The sequence below is a fragment of the Chamaea fasciata genome, unplaced genomic scaffold (genome assembly GCF_029207755.1).
Source record: "Chamaea fasciata isolate MVZ Bird 193981 ecotype frontalis unplaced genomic scaffold, bChaFas1.0.hap1 SCAF_1, whole genome shotgun sequence".
Classification (NCBI taxonomy): Eukaryota; Metazoa; Chordata; class Aves; order Passeriformes; family Sylviidae; genus Chamaea; species Chamaea fasciata.
Window position 1 is genome coordinate 137,497,798 of NW_027094086.1, and position 17,759 is coordinate 137,515,556.

Consider the following 17,759-nt stretch of genomic DNA (forward strand, 5'->3'; position numbering starts at 1 on the left):
AGCTGCTGCTGACTGCTTTGATAAATAGTATTATATACCAATGACTCAAACTCCATCTGCTTGGCTAAAATAATTGTACATTTTAGTTTATAAGATTCTAAGCCTTCAGTTTTGAATGCCAGCAATGCAGTCTGTGGATTTTCAAATGGAAAGGGCAAATGAAAATCTAGTGTCAGTTAAAGAATAAGCATTAGTCCTTTGTTTTTAGTTAAAGAGCGTTAATAACCTATAAAAAGTTCCTCAAAAAGATAAATATACAGTACTTGGTACAGCAGACCAAGTATGGAGAACAGCTTCATGCTGCCTACATAAGAGTAAGGAAGTTCAGTCACGTAATTATGTTGAGTTTTTCAGATAAGTCAACTTATTTTTGGCTGTGAGAGAAGCTGGCTGCTGTTTTATATTTTAAATAGCTCAAAAGAGTCAGTAAGAACCACATAATTGCTTCAAGTTGCCCTGAAGTAAAGAATTGGTGCAGAAAAGTAACACTAGTGTACCTTCCATTCGATAGTTGCAAGAGTCACACTGTCAACTAGGAAACATGCAGAAATAAAATATATAAAAGACATACAGAAGATATAGATTCACCTATGCCTATCTATCAGTCTCTCTTTGCCAGTGCAAGCCTCTTGCATGGAACATAACTTAATCACACAGTATTTCCCTCAGAACTGAACTGCACTGCTTCATAGATTGTTCTCAGCTTTTTCTAGTCCATAATGATGCTTTATTTCTTATATCAATCACAACCTCTTCATTATATATCTGAATCATTTACAGGAATTATGCAAGCACTACTCTTGGTCTGCATGGTCTTCACATACCTACTGCTGCAAGGATAAGCACATTTAAAGTAAAGGACTGCTAAACTGAATATTTAGTCTCTAAGTCACACTTTGTTAAACACACTTGCAGCTAATGAAATATAAGAATATATCTGAAAATTCTCAATTCTTATGAGGGCCTAAATTTTTCTACATATGAAAGTCAATGATAGCAGAATCCAGGAAAATCATCATAAATTTCAAAGTTTCCATAATGCCAAACTAAAAAACATTACACTGTAAACAGAGTCTGTCTGTACCACATGACAAAAAAATCCCAAGCCTCAAGACCTGCCAACCAAATATGTTAGGAGAAAGGCAGTAAAGAAGAACTGATTACCTAGAAACCTACCTACCTGTCAAACCATTCTGAGAAATAAGTGATTATGAAATAAGAAATGTAATAGGGATCCAGTTACATGTATCTGAAAGACCATAAATACCTAAGCATCATCGTGCTGCAGCAGAAAATTCTCATCACCTGTATATACTTTCAGGCTACAAGTGGCTTTGCTTCACTTCTTTCTAGAAGGTAATCTTGGCACATTTCCATACCCCTGTTAAGATGTGTCTTTTTGGTTAAGAACTTCAGAAAATAATTACAGAAAGAGACTTACTTCCACAGTAGCTTCAAACGAGGCTATTTATCATTTTAGGCCCCAATTTTGTAAACAGGAGAGTCATACTATAGACTCCGTGTGTGTGTGTGTGTGTGTGTGTGTGTACTTCATCTTTGGTGAATTGTTCTTCCCCAAAAGGAGAGCACTTTGGATGAGGAGATACAATTTCAACTTCTGCTGTACTGATCTGAGAGGAGGAGAAGGGAGAGGAATGGGCATACTTTTTTCTCTTGTTTTTTTTTGAGAGAAAGCTGGAGGTTAGTGGTGCAGGGGAAGTTGCTTGAAAGTGCCCCATAAGAGGCAGAGCAATCAATCAAGTAAATCATTTAAACATATGAGCAGTTACACTGCTGTCAGTGTTTTAACTAAGCATTATTTTAAAACATTTTGTTGAATTAGTATCAAATTTATTACCACTTGGATGAATCATGCTTTGGGAAAAATATAGCAGCATTATCTCTTCTAGTACTACAAGCATAGCTAGCACATCACTTCAGGTACGTGGCACAGTCATGCTAATAACAATTTTTGTGTAACTTTTTTTGCAGTAGCAAAAAGTGTATTCACACTTATTTAAGAGCTTGCTTATTTGCTAATGTTTTAAAATACTTTTAGAAACACTTTTAAAGTTGAGAACTTCAACAGAGAATGTTTTATATGAACTAAATTCAACATTTGATTCCTTTGTTCACGCTTTACAAACTCTGTAAATATAAATTTTGTCCTAAACCTGTACTTTCTCCTTAAAGACAAGACAGACTTTGTTCTATCATAATTTTAGCAGCAAGTTACATTTTTTTTTTATGCTTATTCTGAACACATTCCAGTATGAAGCTGTTCATACTGGATACTACAAGTGACAGTTCTGAGTACTGGAGTATATGTGAGGTTTTATAAATATCAATTTATATTTATTGGCATTTAAGTTTCTCAGTATTTGCAATGCTAATTCTCTTAGGTTAATATATCATGCTAAAGGCTGAATTTTAGTGAGAAGTGTCATTAAAATGATTTCATTTATTTATACTTTTATGCTACATGGCTAACTGCTCATACAACCCATGTTTACGGTCGTGTACCATCCAGCCTTTTGCCACTGGGTGACAGCCAAAGCATGAAAACAAAAGCCTTATTCAGGAAAAGAATTCCCTGCACTGCTATATGAATATCAAGTGAATTATGCAAATCAGAACAGGAGGAGCTTAATAAAACTCTCTTTCTGATCTCTCTTATGTATAAGGAGGGAAATATGCTGAGAATCTTGAGGTAAATATCCTTGTAAGAGAACAGTAAGTGCAGCAAATGCCGACCTCAACATTTAACTGAAACACTCCATCATAAAACTCAATGATTTTTGTAATTTGTACAAATCCACATCACAAAATCAACGACTGTCTTTTTCTTTGAATATGCAAAGGAATGAGAGGGTCCAAAACTGACTGAGTTCACAAAAGGAATGATGGAGAGGGACAAAAGAGACGTACAATACAAGTAATACTCTACTACAAAAATACTAAGTTTATTTTCATAACAGTAATGTGCACATTTCTTTTTAGAATAACTTTCTCTAATTCAGTCTATTTTTAATGACTTTAGAACAGAAGTAAAAAGAGAAGGAAAAACATGGACCTATCATGCAGCACTTAAAATGGCGTTTTGTAACTTAAAAATTAAACTTCAACAAAGATCAGTTACTAAAAATTTATTTGATTTTTCTCAAAATGCAAAAGCTTTACATTCTATACATTTCCTTAGTAATTTTTTTATCTATAGCAAATTTACAGTAGGATGCAACTAACCCACACAGTTCTGTAAAAAAGAAGTAAAAAATATTTCAAATCAGACTAGAACTGACGATATTTGCATCAGAAAAATTGAACTGTTTTTCAATATTTAAAATGCTATGACTATTAATAACTTACGCCATATTTTCAGGTTCCATTGCACAACCTCCCACTGCTTTGTTGACGTTCACAAGCAGGGTACGATTAGTTGCACTCAGTAACTTCACCATAGGTGCGATTCCACCACATCTGCGGATAGTGCCTCTATTTTCTTGCTCTTGGCAACATTCTCCCAGGGCTCCAATGACATTTATAAGGACCTCTTCAGGCTGATCAGTCAGCAATGTTACCAAAGTTTCTATGGTTTTATATTCCTGAAATCTAAAAGACAGCAATAAATCCAAAGTCGTTATTTTTAGTTTGTTACTATTAAAAGCTTAATTTTACAATTAAAGTAATATTATAATTGACGTGCAAGTTTTAATTTCTGTATGTAAATCATCTTGCTGAAGAAATCCCAATGCAGGTAAACCATTCCAATCACTTATTCTAACTGTGACATACAGCCTAATTTCTTACTCTACCTTTCTAACTACATTTCTACAATTTAGCTGTCTAGGAACCTCCTGAGTAGTTTGGGGCTTTTTTAAAACTTGATATGTGGATGCAACACCTACAAACAGCTGAAAACAAACCAGAAGTCTGGCAATTACTGTGCTATCCTTACTTCCAGCACTTTTTCTTGCTATGTTAACAACAGCTGGAGTATTATTGTACCAGACCCTCCTCCATCTCTCAGAACCAAAGGATTGCCCTAATTCTTCACTAAATGCGCCTTTAGAGAGTTTATCCTGAGCAGTTCTATACTTAGTTCAGGCCTAATGCATTGCATTTTCCTGATGTCAGAACCATAGTTCTAGTACACTTCCAGAGCACAATCTTAGATTCCAACTTGTAATTAAGAAAAAAGTTGACAGAAATTTGACTTGATTGCTATATTAATACTTTCCTCATTCCTCATAGAACTTTTGATACTGAGAATCAAAAATATGGTTTTCAAAATCTTGAAGGTCCTATCCTACAAAGAGATGTATGCTAAACTTCAAAAGTTCATCTTTCAGAACAGGATTTTTTCCTTGGTGTTGGAATAATTTTCTAAGGGTTTTTTTTTTTTTTTTTTTGTTAAAAACTTAGGGGATTCTTAACACTTAACAAATACTGCATCTTCCTTTCATACATTTTCTGATACACCTTGACAGTTCCATGCTGTAGATCAAGCTAGATCTAACCTGTATATAGTCTAATTATCAGAGAAAATTTCTCTGAGGGTACTGAGTTCTCATTTGTGCTTTCTTCCCAGCCCCTAGCTTCTGGGAATGTCTACTTGAGCTACAAAAACTATTTTCCAGGAATCAGTTGCTCATGTGTCTTTTCCTTCATGCAAAAAAATACTAGTATTTCTGAGATTTTTACGGCAGAACTAGATGTTTCAATAAAACTTAATCTCTCCAAGATGGATTATCAGAATAATAATAATTAAAATAACTGAGAAATGAGAAACTTGTTTTTCATCATCCAAACCTTCGCTGAAAGAGGAATTTTCCTCTCTTTGTTCACTGTAATTTGGAAGTATCCCTACAATTATTTTTTTCAAGAGTAAACATCAACCACATGAAAAAAAGAGAAATAAAGTAAGCAAATAACTTTAAAAACAACAAAACAAAACTGATTTTTGCAGATATTTCAGCTGCTTCACAGATGGAATGATGTGAGCTGGCTCTGCACCGGGCAGGCTGCTCTCTGACAGAGCTGTTGGCTCGGGCCATCTTGTGTCCAGGAGCAGTATGGCTGCTCCCACGCCACTGCACCCACAGCTACATAGGCACAGGCACCTGCACCAGCTCACGCTGAGTAAGCACAACATCTCAGCAGTGAACTCCATGTACAGGAAATACTCCGGAGCACTTTAGAGATACTTAAGTGCCCCTGCAGGAGCCAGCAGGGTTTGTTAGTTCTAGCTTCATGCCAGACTCAGGCTCATCCCTCCAGATCTGCTTAGGTGTTTTCATATTATCCTCACTCCCTTTTCTTTAGTGCCCTCCCATCTTGAGTTTGGATAGGGTTTACTGCCGCAGACTCAGCACTACATAACACGTGAATTCAGCTGGAGCTGTGCCGGGCTAGTAACCTTTGTGGAGTATCAAGCACTTGCCAAAGATATGTGAGTAGCCCAACAAAAATCTGTCTGCAGTTGGACAGAATTGTTGTCTACAGTTATACTAATAAATAAAACAGGCTAGGGCTCATTCTCTAGCCCTGAGGACAAGAAGCACAACATAGCATCCATATGGCTAAAATCTCTTATCCTCGCAATGCAGGGTGGCCTCACCCATTCTGCCTAATGGGAACAATCTGTTGCCTGCACTGTTCCCAAGGAGTGTCTGGGCATTGTCTGGGAGAGCATTTGCTGGCAATCTGTGTAAGGGACTGTGCTGGCAGTTAAACAGTATGGATAATCCTAACACAGAGCCTGAAACCTGAAAGATTTGGCCCTGTTTAGTTTACTAGTACAGAGAGAGCCATTCAGTCTGTCTCATCACTGACTGATCCAAAATCAGGATACCTCTGCACAAGCCCAAAGTCCACAGAAAATGTTACATCCATATGAAAAGTCAGGTTACTGTGCAGTTAAGAATACAAAAGAGCAGTAGGACAGCAGTAGAGGACTTAAAGACCAGAGGTCTGTATGCCAACAGTTTGGGGACTCATTTAGGACAGTAAAGAGCCAGAATGTGAAACCTGGAAATCTTCCTAATTTTTACCCAGTCTTTATCTATCCTATGCACTTATCCAGCAAGGTACACTAAATTAGGGCAGCAGGAAGATATTACCTCTAACTCTTTCTAACCTTTCTACATGCTGTAAGTACAGAGCAGAATAATTTCAGCAGGAAACCTAGCACATATGTAGTGGAGCCAGATTCCTTTTTTAAGGTAAGGTGTATGAATTTGTCATATTAATTTTAGATGAGAGGATAGTGTTCTCAACCATTAAGCTGCTCCACAGACGATGGAGAGTGACAACTCCTACTATCACAGTCTCAAATAATTACTCAGAACCCTGGTACTGAGAGGTTGCTGGTACCCAGAGTAGAACCCTCATCAGCTGATTCCACTCATTTAGAAGCTGAGTCTCCAGACTAAGCAACTTTCCTGAGCTCCTTCTGTAGTCAAGAAGAAACGCATCTAGGCTAATTATCCTAGATTCCAGTATATTTCTAGTATGTATAAGATATCTACCCTACAATGAGATAATTTGGTCTCTTTCTCTCTTGATGTAAAACATTTAATTTAAGTGCACTAAGTACTCTCTCTACCATGCAGCAGTGATTCTGGCTTGTAAGCTACAGACAGGAGGGGGGATATCAGATATGGCCACCTGTCAAATGATTAGTATGTGCTAGTACACCTCCTGACTCAGTGTCCCATAGCTTAACTAGAGGCACCACTTGTCTTCATTGACTGTTAAGATTCTAGGAATTTATCACTGTCTCCACTCTACCCTGATGAAGTCAGGTGCCAAGTTTTTAAGTACTATAAAACCTAAGTTGAAAGCCCAACTGATTAAGAAGACTGATTTTGAAGAATCATGACACAACAGTTTTGAAAACAATAGAGGCCCATAAAACCAAAACATGATAATGTAATAAATGCTTGTAAAATTAACTAGTTACTTTAACACATTTTCTCTACTGATTGCACATTTCCAGATTGCTCCTGTCACAGCTGCCAAAAGTTGTTTGTTTTCACTGTTATCAAGCAGAACAGATAGTGGTTGTAGACCATCATGTTTTCTAACCAGGTCACGTGTTTCTTCATCTTCTGCACACTGTAAAAAATATATATATTAAACACATGCATCATGTAAAAATGTGTAAAATGATGTCTTCAAAAGCTAGCTGTATTACATTGTAACCAGTAAAACTAATAGAGAAGGAAACATAAATATTGTATTCAAGTATCTGAATACGCTAACAACTCACTAAGAGAGTTTGACAGTAAACTGCTTCAGTATATGCAGCAGTGCTTATATTGTCGCATTGTCCACTTTAGGGGCAAACAAATAAAAAAACCAAAGCAGCTCTATGCACAGTATGCCTCACCTCTCTCCACTGGTTACCTGTGCAAGTTAATGCTTGCACACAAGCAGAGCAAATAAGAACCTAATTATAATGCTAAACACGCAGCTAAAATATTCACAACACTTCAATAATTTTTACATATTAGAGAAATAGTGAAATTAAGAAAATTTAAAACTGACAAGGACATTAAAACAAAGGGCTAATCCTGGTTCTGATCTACTGATTACAATATAATTACCTTAAATATGGCACTTGCACAATGCATCTGGAGCTCCTCGTGTTCACTACTCAGATTTTTCACTAGGTCCTCAATCATGCCTTCTGTCCTTATTGCAAGTCTGTAACTTGGCTAAAAAGATAAACTGCATCTTTTAAATCCTGCATATTAACAGTTAATAGGTCACAAAAATAAACAATGCTACAATTATAGGGTTTGATATTGAGAAGCCTTGTACTTTATGTAAGCACAAGTCATCATTGCCTTGAGAATACTATTGATGATCTCAGAGCTAAGAAAATACCGACATTCTCTGCAGTGCTCTTCAAATCACCTGTAAAACGAGGTACTGCACTGCCTATCTTGTAGTCATTTGACTTATGCAGAATGCAGAATATTCTGAAAGGTGTCCAGACTCCCTGCTCAGACCCAAGAAAATAAAAGATGCTTCAGAATGGGAACAAGAAGCACCCACTCACTTCATCGAGAACCAGCAGCCAAAACAACAGATCTATCCCCAAACCAAGGTTAGAAAAACATGTTCTAAGAATTAACATTTTTTGTGATATTTTCATCCATATTTTAACCTACAGGTATTGCAACGGGATCACTTTTTAAGTGGGGGAAACATCTGTGTAAGAAATGCATTTAGTGTTCCTTCCAAGTTAAGCCATACAAGACACCTTCTCAATATATACTTACTAACCCTAAAACCTGCCAGGTTTGTGTCTCATGGAACATGCATTAATTTGTGTAATTCAAGAACCTAATTTGTAACAGACAAAGTCTTTAATAATGTAAAATCTCTTGAAAAATTATGTATTTTTTGCCTTAAATTCACCAAGACAAATTATGTATATTTTTTATCTGAAATGCAATACACCTCAAGTTCAAATGAAGATACAGAATCATGAACAAATAGGTTTCATTTAGGTTGAAAAAGACCTTTAGGATCATCAAGTCCAACCATTATCGCAGCACTGAGAAGTCCACCACCAAACTGCATCCCTAAGTGCCATATCTGCACATTTTTAAAGTAACTCCAGGGATGGTGACTCAATCATTCCCCTGGGCAGTCCATTCCAGTGCTTGACAAGTGTTGTAGTGAAGAAACTTTTCCTAATATTTAATCTAAACCTCCCCTGATTCAACCAAAGGCAATTTCCTCTGATCCTATTGCTTGTTACCTGGGAGAAGAGAACAACCCCACCTGGCTCCAGCTTTCTTTCAGGTAGTTGGAGCAAGTGATCAGATCCCCTCTGAGCCTCCTTCTCTCCAGGCTAAACACCCCCAGCTCCCTCAGATGCTCCTCACCAACCTTGTGCTCCAGACCCTTTCCCAATGCCATTACCCTTCTCTAGACACACTCCAGCACCTCAATGTTCTTCCTGAACTGAGGGACCCAGAATTGAACACAGGATTTGCTCAGTGCCTAGCACAGGAGGATGACCACTGCCCTGGTCCTACTGGCCACACTACTGCTGACCCAGGCCAGGATGCCATTGGCCTTCTTGTCCACCTGGGCACAGCTGGCTCATGTTCAGGCCTCCAGGTCTTTTTCTACCATACAGTTTTCCAGTTACTCCTTCCCCAGCCTGTAGCACTGCAGGGGTTGATGTGCAGGACCTGTCATTTGGCCTTGTTGAAGCTCGTACCACTGGCCTTGGCACATGGATCCAGCCTGTACAGAGACCTCTGCAGAGCCTTCCTGCCCTCCAGCAGATCAACACTCCCACCCTTGGTGTGTCTGCAAACACTGAGCGTGCTGAGGGTGCCCTCGATCCCCTCTACCAGGTCATTCATAAAGATACTAAACAGAACTGTCCCACTAGTATAATCCCTTACATAACCATGGTAAAAAATATTTGTATTCAAATTTAAAAACTGAATATACTCAACACTGCAAAATGTGCCATGGAAATCTGTGGAAAAATCACATATATTCCTTTCTTTTATTTGCAACGGATCAGACCCAATGCACAAGGACACTGTAAATCATTCTGTCCTGCACTGCCTTGGATCCTCTTGGCCACACCTGCAGGTTAGTTTTTCAGAATTTAAATGCATTGATTAACCAGAACACAGCACCTTAGGCAGCCAAATCTGTAAAGCGTGATGAAAACAATACGAAAAAAGAAACTGATTAAGGCTTTACTTTCTACATTTTTTCTTTCATGTATTACTCCTAGCCTTTTAAATAAAAAGTATGTGGATTCTACTTCAATCCAAGCTGTGACCTTCTCAAAATCGCTTTGATGACATAAAGCATCTACTTCCTGATGGGATAACTGACGTGATTTAAGTGACTGTAGAATGTAGTATTTCCTCTAAGTGGTAAATTTCTTTAATGCTTAGAAGTAACTTAGCTATATGTGCTTACTCACCTCTGAGGCACATTCTTGTAGTGTCCCCACTATTGGGATTAAGATGTTTGTGTGTGAGCATTTGAGCCATCTAGCTAGTAGTGGAATGCCACCAGCTTTACGGATTGCTTTCTTGTTTTTGGTGCTTTTACTGCAGCTCCAGAGTGCCAAAGCCCCACACCGTGCTGTTTCAGTGTCTTTGGCTTGGCATGATGATCCCACTGAAATAGACTCCAACAGCTCAACCTAAAATAAAATACCAATTTCTTAATATCTAAAGGAAACTTTGATATCATGCTGCTTTCTAATTATGGTATACACTACAATTAATCATGTTTGCAACACATGATGTATTTTTTGAACAAAAATACACATATGACAAGTGTACAAATTTTAATGTCCGCTTACCAATCTCTTGATTCCTCCATGCTGCCTCACTGTCTTTCGTGCTCGTTTAAATCTAGCAACACTGGCAATTGTTTCAGCTGCCAAACATTTTAGATCAGTATCTGGAGAGTCCAGTATTTTCACCATGATCTCTAAGCCTCCAAGATCTGCAATTGCATGTCTGATCAATACATTTTGACTAATTTCCTTCAGGATCTTTAATGAACCAGTCTAAATAAAGGGAAATTATAGAAGTTAAACATTATTTAGGTATGCAAAAACATGAACATTATTTAAAATGATGGATTGTTTAATTTTTTTCTTTATATTTAATCAGGAGAAGAAAAGGAAACTGAAAGTCAAAGACATACATGTCTTTCTAAAAAATCTGAAGAAAACAAGAAAATACAGACATGAGAAATCAATTTTCTTCACACCATGTAACTTTGAAACTCAAAAAAATATTTTAATGGAAAAGGCATATTCATTGCTCTATTTGACAAAAGCTCATTACCTGACATTTAATTTCTTCTGTATCAAGTAAATTAATTAACACTTCAAGACATCCAGTGTCTTTGATGGCCAGCTGACATGCTTCTTCAGACAAATTTAAATCTCTCATTGAACACAGTGCAATTAGAGTAGCTGTTGGATCACCTCCCTAAAACAAAGCAAGTAATTAACAAATGTGGAAAGTGCATTTAATATAAAACTCAATCACTTCTAGTCGTGCTAGTAAAACTACTACTAAAGAAGAAACATGTTAGAATATTTTGATTCTATGGTGGTTCAATAATGCAAACATAGTAAGAAATGGAATTATTGATAAAGCCTGTAAATGGCATAAAGATTCAAAGGAGTGAATAGCTCAGGTGGAAAATGACTGATGTGGCTGGCTGTGAATAGACCAGACTGAATGTTTTTCTAAATGATAAGTTCTATTTCAGTCACTGCAACTAGACTTAAAGAAAGAAAAAAATCAAAGAACACAACACAGAAAGTTAAACCATATGACAGTGGATTCTTTTAAATCTATAATACGGGTTTCCTGTCGATAAAATCAGGGATGAACTGACCTGCATGGAAATTAGGAGAGCTGAGCTGTAGCTGCAACAGAAGCTGGAGTGAACATTGCCAGCTGGTACTAATGTGGAAGTTACAACTTAGGAGCACCTAGTAAATCAAACTACAGCATCCACCTCCTGCATTCGAGGGAAGCTTTGGCTCCCATCCTGATCTGAACTGTGCTGCTCAATTCCATCTCTTTTAAATGAGAGCTTTCAATCTGTAAAGGATTTTGGGTCAACCCTTCCCAGGGGAAAGTGTTCTGCTAAATTCTGGACATCATAATGAAACACAGAATATTACAAAACTGAGTAATGTTTGCAAATATAAAACAGGTAGATCTAACAAACCCTGAACTTTTGGAGCATATTTCTTAGATGTAAACAGAAACAGTAAGACAAATTCAGTACAAAAGGAATTTAAATTTAGCATGCTCTTCAAGTTGTTATAAATTTAGCAAAGGATCACAAGTGATAAAATACAACCAAAAAGAATGTGAGAGAACTACTTCATAAAGTTTCAGACCAGTAGTTTACATCAGACAAAACACTTCTGCTAATTAATGAAGCATATATGCATAGTGCTTCATAATTTTACCTAAATTTCTTGTAACAATAGATGCCACAAAACTTCCCCACAGAAGTGGTTAAATGTAAAGGTAATTTTTAAACATGTGCAACATAGTGTCCTAGAGGAAGATGCCCCCAATTTTTTAAAATCATTTTTTAAAATCATCTTTATTATCTTGATTTCAGGAGAATGAAATGCGTCTTGCTTTAATAACATATTTTCATCTACTTTGAAAATTTTGTCCTAGATTATAAAAGAATGTAACAATTTCTCAAACATTTTCCTAGAGAAATCAGTTTATCCACACATGCAAATCTCTAAATTATTTTTTAAAAAATCCCTATGATATGGTTACAAAACTACAGAGAATATTATGCAGCCCTGAAAAACTTACAGCTGTCCTTTCATGAAATCTGTAGCCTTTTAACATAGATCAGACTTTGATATTTACTTTGCTTTGTCTGATAAAAAATTTGCAACAGGTGTTTTAAAAGAAAACTTGTCTTTTATCTTTTACATAACTGTAAGAGGTATATTGCTAACCTGAAAAGTGATGTCTCTTCCTTCTGAGGACTGCTTCTCCTGCAGTGAAACTGCATTTATAACTAACACAGTAATCCATAATTCCCTTATCTTACACGTATAATGGTTGGCATATGATATTTAATATGGACCAGGTTTTTAAAAAATAAACAGCTTTTATTTTCCTATACTGAATAAAAAATACAACTGTATATAATATATATATGCATTTTTTTCAGCTTCAAAAATGAACACACCAGTTTAAGTGTTTTTAATGTAAAACCACAATAAAATATTTTTCATATGTGCTGAAGCATCAGTTCTACAAAATATGAAATATTGCTGATGGTTTCAAAAATTATATTTTGTTTCTTGAAGTTATCATTACAGTAAATCTTGTAGTAGTTACAGCATAGATTTTAACATTCATGGAAGTAGTTACCTCTCCATTAAGTTGACATAAAATCTGCATCATGTTGTTATACCATTTGAAATCTGATATGTTGGAAGCAAAATAGACTCTACTGGCAGATCAACAGTCAATTTTAAGGCTTGAAATTAAACACAGACTTAGTTAAAAATGTGCCTTTCTTCCTATATATTGGTATAACACATTTATCCATGAAAATAAACCAGTATCACTGTTACATTATCAGTAAAACATCTTGCACTGTATGTGTAAAGTCTGTTACAATACTCAAGCTCACAAGTGAGAACTGAGAATTACAGAACTACTGACAAGATCAGAAAAAAGGAAAGAAAAACACAAGCAAATACACACACAACCTAAAGTACAGTTACCAAGGAATACACAAGTTCAAACCATCATTTTGTTTGACTTCTGTAATAATCAAGAGGAAAAACCCTGTTAGTCAACAGCAAGCTTTCAACAAAGGAACCAAGAAAGCAAGCATGAAGAGGTCTTTTTTATGCATAAACCTTTACTGTATTCTGCTAATGGTTACTTAATGTCTCTGACAGAGCAGTGAACACTGACTATGCTAAGGACATAACTAGTCAGTAAGTACTTAGATAACTTAGATGTTTTCATGGACATGAAAACCATGGTACTGAGAGAACTGGCTGATGCCATGATTAGTCTGCAGAACTGTAGGAAGAAATCTGTTGTTAGCAATAGACCACAACACTGATATTATCTATCAACATCAGAGCATCGCCGATCAAAAAAAGCAAACTTTACAGAGACACTTATAACCAGATTTGTAACCTGTAAGATACAAGAAATCCTCCTTCTTTGTTCTGGCATTGCTCAAATTTAATTACATTCATTCTAGGTATTCTGCTTCAAAAATGATACTGAGAAAGCTGATAAAGACCAGAGGACACCAAAATATCTCAAAATTATGATCTCCACAGAAAAACTGAAGGAACTGGAACTGTTTACTCAGAAGAAAACAATAGGAAGGTAGTTTAAAGAACACCTTAAATGCCAATCATCTGTTCTCCAGGTCCAGACAAGAAATAATGGGGTTTAATGGCATCAGGGTTGATCTATGCTTGGTAAAATAGAAAAAAAGACTCAACAAAACCAACTTTAAAAATAAGAATATTTGATTTCTTGAATACATGGCTTACAGCAGTCATGAAATCTCCATGATGGGAAAGAAAAGGTAGAGAAATTTTTGTCCAGAAGACACACAAAGAATTGGTTCTGTTTAGGAGGCAAGCAGATGAAGTCAATTACTTCCTACATTCTGCTCTAGTCATGTTTTCTGTTAATTACCATCATGAAATTTCACAAATAATAATTGTTTTTAATATTTACTTCTTTTCTTAAAAAAATAATTAACCCATAATAGGTCATATGATCATAGATACAGATAAATGATAATAAATTATACAGGCTTAAGTTTCAATAGCACATGTCCAATCCCAATTAAACCATTCCTAGTCAATAAAAAGCTTCCATTTTTGAATTGATGACGTCAGTTCAGCAGGCTAGGAAAGAAAGATACAAAATTTACTCTAGAGTCAACCCTTTCAATTGAAACCTAATGGCATTATAGGAGTACAAGTAATAAAATTATGAACAGGATTATAAAGAATACTATTCCAAATGTGTTGCCCATTTTGTAGCAAAATGAAAATATATGAATGGAAATACATAAACATTATAATCAAGTTACAGTGCGTTTCAGTTTCCAACAGAAAGCAAAATTAAGTAGAACGAAAATTATAGAGTTTTGGGCTCACAAATATCTCTATAAATACAGTACCTATTTGAAGGGTGTTTTAGTAATTTGTTTAGGATTTAGAGTGAACATGAGTGAATGCTACCAGAAAATGAAATATTGTTTTACTCTGCCTGGCAATGGCAAAGATGGCATTTTTTTACTGTTTAGATCAACGGCTGCAATTTATTTTGCCAGAGTAAAAATTTTCTCGATTGTATTAAGTAAATCCTGGATAGGTAGATAGATGTGCATGTCTATGATAACAAGCCTACGGCGGAAAAACAGGAAAAAAGCCTGCTGTTTGTGGGCAGTTTTGTCATTCTTCTGTATCATACCCAAGTTTTGATTATGGGTATATATAATCTGAATGGCAATTACAACACACTTGACAAAATTAAGAACAAACATATCAGGTCAATATATTTTTAAAAAATACTGAACACACAAAATAGCATAATATGATAGCCCAAAAAAAGTAGGTGAAGTTATTGTTATACTAGACTTTAAAAATTAAAATTCATAAATGGAAAAAAAAAACTCCTAGGAAAAAAAAGCATTGCTTAATTGGAATCCCAACCCAAAGCAATATAGTTTCTATAAAACAAGAAATCCAAAACAAATAATAAAGTAATGAAACAGAATTCTTAGTTTAAAGGTTTGTGACTTTTTTATTTTCTGTTGAACTTCACTCTCTTAAATGACAGAGAAAATTTTGTCATTTTCTACTAGAAAATACTTTACATCTAAATAAATTTTGATAAAGCTTAATGAAAGACTGAGTATTGCAGTATAAAATACATAATATGCTTCAGCAAGGCAATTTTTCTATGCTAGTGAATCTCTAAACACTCTGTGTTTTGTCATGGTTTAAATACTAGTTCCAATTTTTCATCTTAGTTTATAAAACATACAAGCTGCAACTTGTTAAGACATGAGTTATGGACAAGTATAACTGAGTTATGGAATAATTCCCTGACCCACTTCCTGAATCTTCTGGCATTCTTTAGCTCCAGCCTGGCAGTATGTAAACCATATAGATTAAAATAAGTAAAGCCAGTGGAAAATCACAGGCATCACAACATTTCAAAACATTCACACAGGACTACAACAATGCACAGAAGCTGCACTGTTTTAGTTGCAGATTAATACCTTGACCCTGACCCTACACAGTGGCAGAAGTGACATATATGTCACGACCCAAATACAGTGAGTTTAAATTGTCATATTTTACAAAATTGAAAACAAATGAGTTTCCAAACAAAAGAATGTCTATTATTTTCTGCGAGAACCAGGAGGTTTTTTTTAGGTAAGCATTGATTCCTCTTGAAAACTCATTCAAGACATGTATCCACTCTGTTAGCTTTCCTTTTCTGATTCATAGAAATCAGATTCTACTATAGAGGAGGTAAGAGTCTAACAGTTCATGTGCAAACATATGAACTTTCACTTCCTTGGACTGGGAATAATAGAATATTTTCCTAGTAACTTCTTAAACCTCAAACTTGGAAAGAAGTGAAGTGGTGACCCCAAAACCACAGAAAACCTGGCCAAGATAATATATAATATCTTGACAGTGTAAGTTTATCTTCTACTCTGTTGTGAAATTTTCAGTTTAGGAGTGTATTTCTTCCCCAGATGCATGTGGACAATTTTATAAGGACACTTCATCTGAGGAAAATAAAGCATACATGTGTTTTAAAAGAACATGTAGAAATTAGAAGCAAATAGGATTGAATGAGAAAGGGAAAAGGGTCTAGGATTAAAGTTTAAAAAGAAAAAACCCTACACAAAAAAACCCCTACTGTTAACAATAATTTAACCTTGTAAACACTGACTTAGAGATGAGACATTTGCTGTCCATAACACAGATGTGCTACTGACCTTGTGTGATAGTGTCAGACCTGCCTAAGCAATTCTGACTTTGCCTAGTACTTGGCCCAGAAAGAGGATAAATGCCTTAATGCTATTACAGCCATTTTAATTTTATGTATCCAACTAATTTAGGAAACCAGTGGATGTGAATCTGAGGAGAAAAGTTAATGAGGTTGAACTAGGAAGGACCATTGCCTCTGCAGACTGCTGAGAGCCTGCATATGGTTGAAGCTTTACAGGCACTGAACAGACAGAAGAGGCAGTGTCTTTGAAACTAGCCAAAAAAAAATTTTGCAAGGAAAACCAAATTATAGCAATAGTTTATGAAAAACTAAGAGACAAGTGTTCTCTGGAAAAATAAAACAAACTTAGAAACGGGACTTAGTGAGAGCACAGGAAAAACAAACATGGGTGAAGACATGGCTGAAGCACAGAGGTGCTTCAGGAATAACAGTGTGTAGAGTGAGCCGTGATTAAATTGAGCCTAGATCATCGTGGAACACTTAAAAACAACACAGAATGTTGTTCTCACTACTTAAAACTCTTGGTACCTTTCAGACACAATCACATTCTAATTATTTAGGAAACATAACAATTTGATTCTCTACTTCATGAATATAAAATCTGAAGTCAGATTGAGACAACTGTGGCAATTTACTACTATTTTCAAGGTACTACAGTTTATGGTGTCAAAACCATAGCTCATTAATTTCATTGCCTGCTTTCATCCTAGAATACAAACCTGCAGAAAGAGGAGAATCACACTTAAGTTACTTTACATTCTTTTCCTCAGTCCTTTATTTTACATCTACCATCTCTTCTCTCCCCTTTTTTACTGAATTCTGTTTACTTTGTTTTTCTTTGTTTCTAGGTTGTCTTCCATCTCATCAGATATGAAACTCAAAGGAATGTGTGACCCTGTGAACATTAATTAAACCTTCACTACACAGAAATTCATCAAAGCTGGTATTGATGTTAATGGTCAAAATTCAACCGGTTGTTATGAATTTTGTATGTCTCTTGGGATGAAGAATGATTGTATGGTATTTTGAGGAGGGAACTATTTCAGTGCTTCAAAGCTGCCAATTATAATAACAATTTGAGAGTCCACCATTTGCCAAATATTTCCTACCTAGTAAAATTATCATAAAAATATTTCTTTTCCATGATCAGCACTATCTAGGTTGTTAGAAAATACA

General features: G+C 35.7%; 1 protein-coding gene across 1 annotated transcript in view; it reads right to left on the reverse strand.

Moving 5' to 3' along the window:
- The window catches only part of LOC136294008 (outer dynein arm-docking complex subunit 2-like), a 49,285-nt gene extending 38,327 nt beyond the window's left edge, over nt 1–10,958 (reverse strand). Inside the window, exons 1-6 of the mRNA XM_066191334.1 lie at nt 10,851–10,958; nt 10,358–10,567; nt 9,971–10,195; nt 7,608–7,718; nt 6,962–7,116; nt 3,367–3,609 (exon numbers count right to left, since the gene is read on the reverse strand). Of these exons, the coding sequence (XP_066047431.1) occupies nt 3,367–3,609; nt 6,962–7,116; nt 7,608–7,718; nt 9,971–10,195; nt 10,358–10,567; nt 10,851–10,958 (1,052 nt within the window). The remainder of the gene's footprint in view (nt 1–3,366; nt 3,610–6,961; nt 7,117–7,607; nt 7,719–9,970; nt 10,196–10,357; nt 10,568–10,850) is intronic.
- Between the last annotated feature and the right edge of the window lie 6,801 nt (nt 10,959–17,759).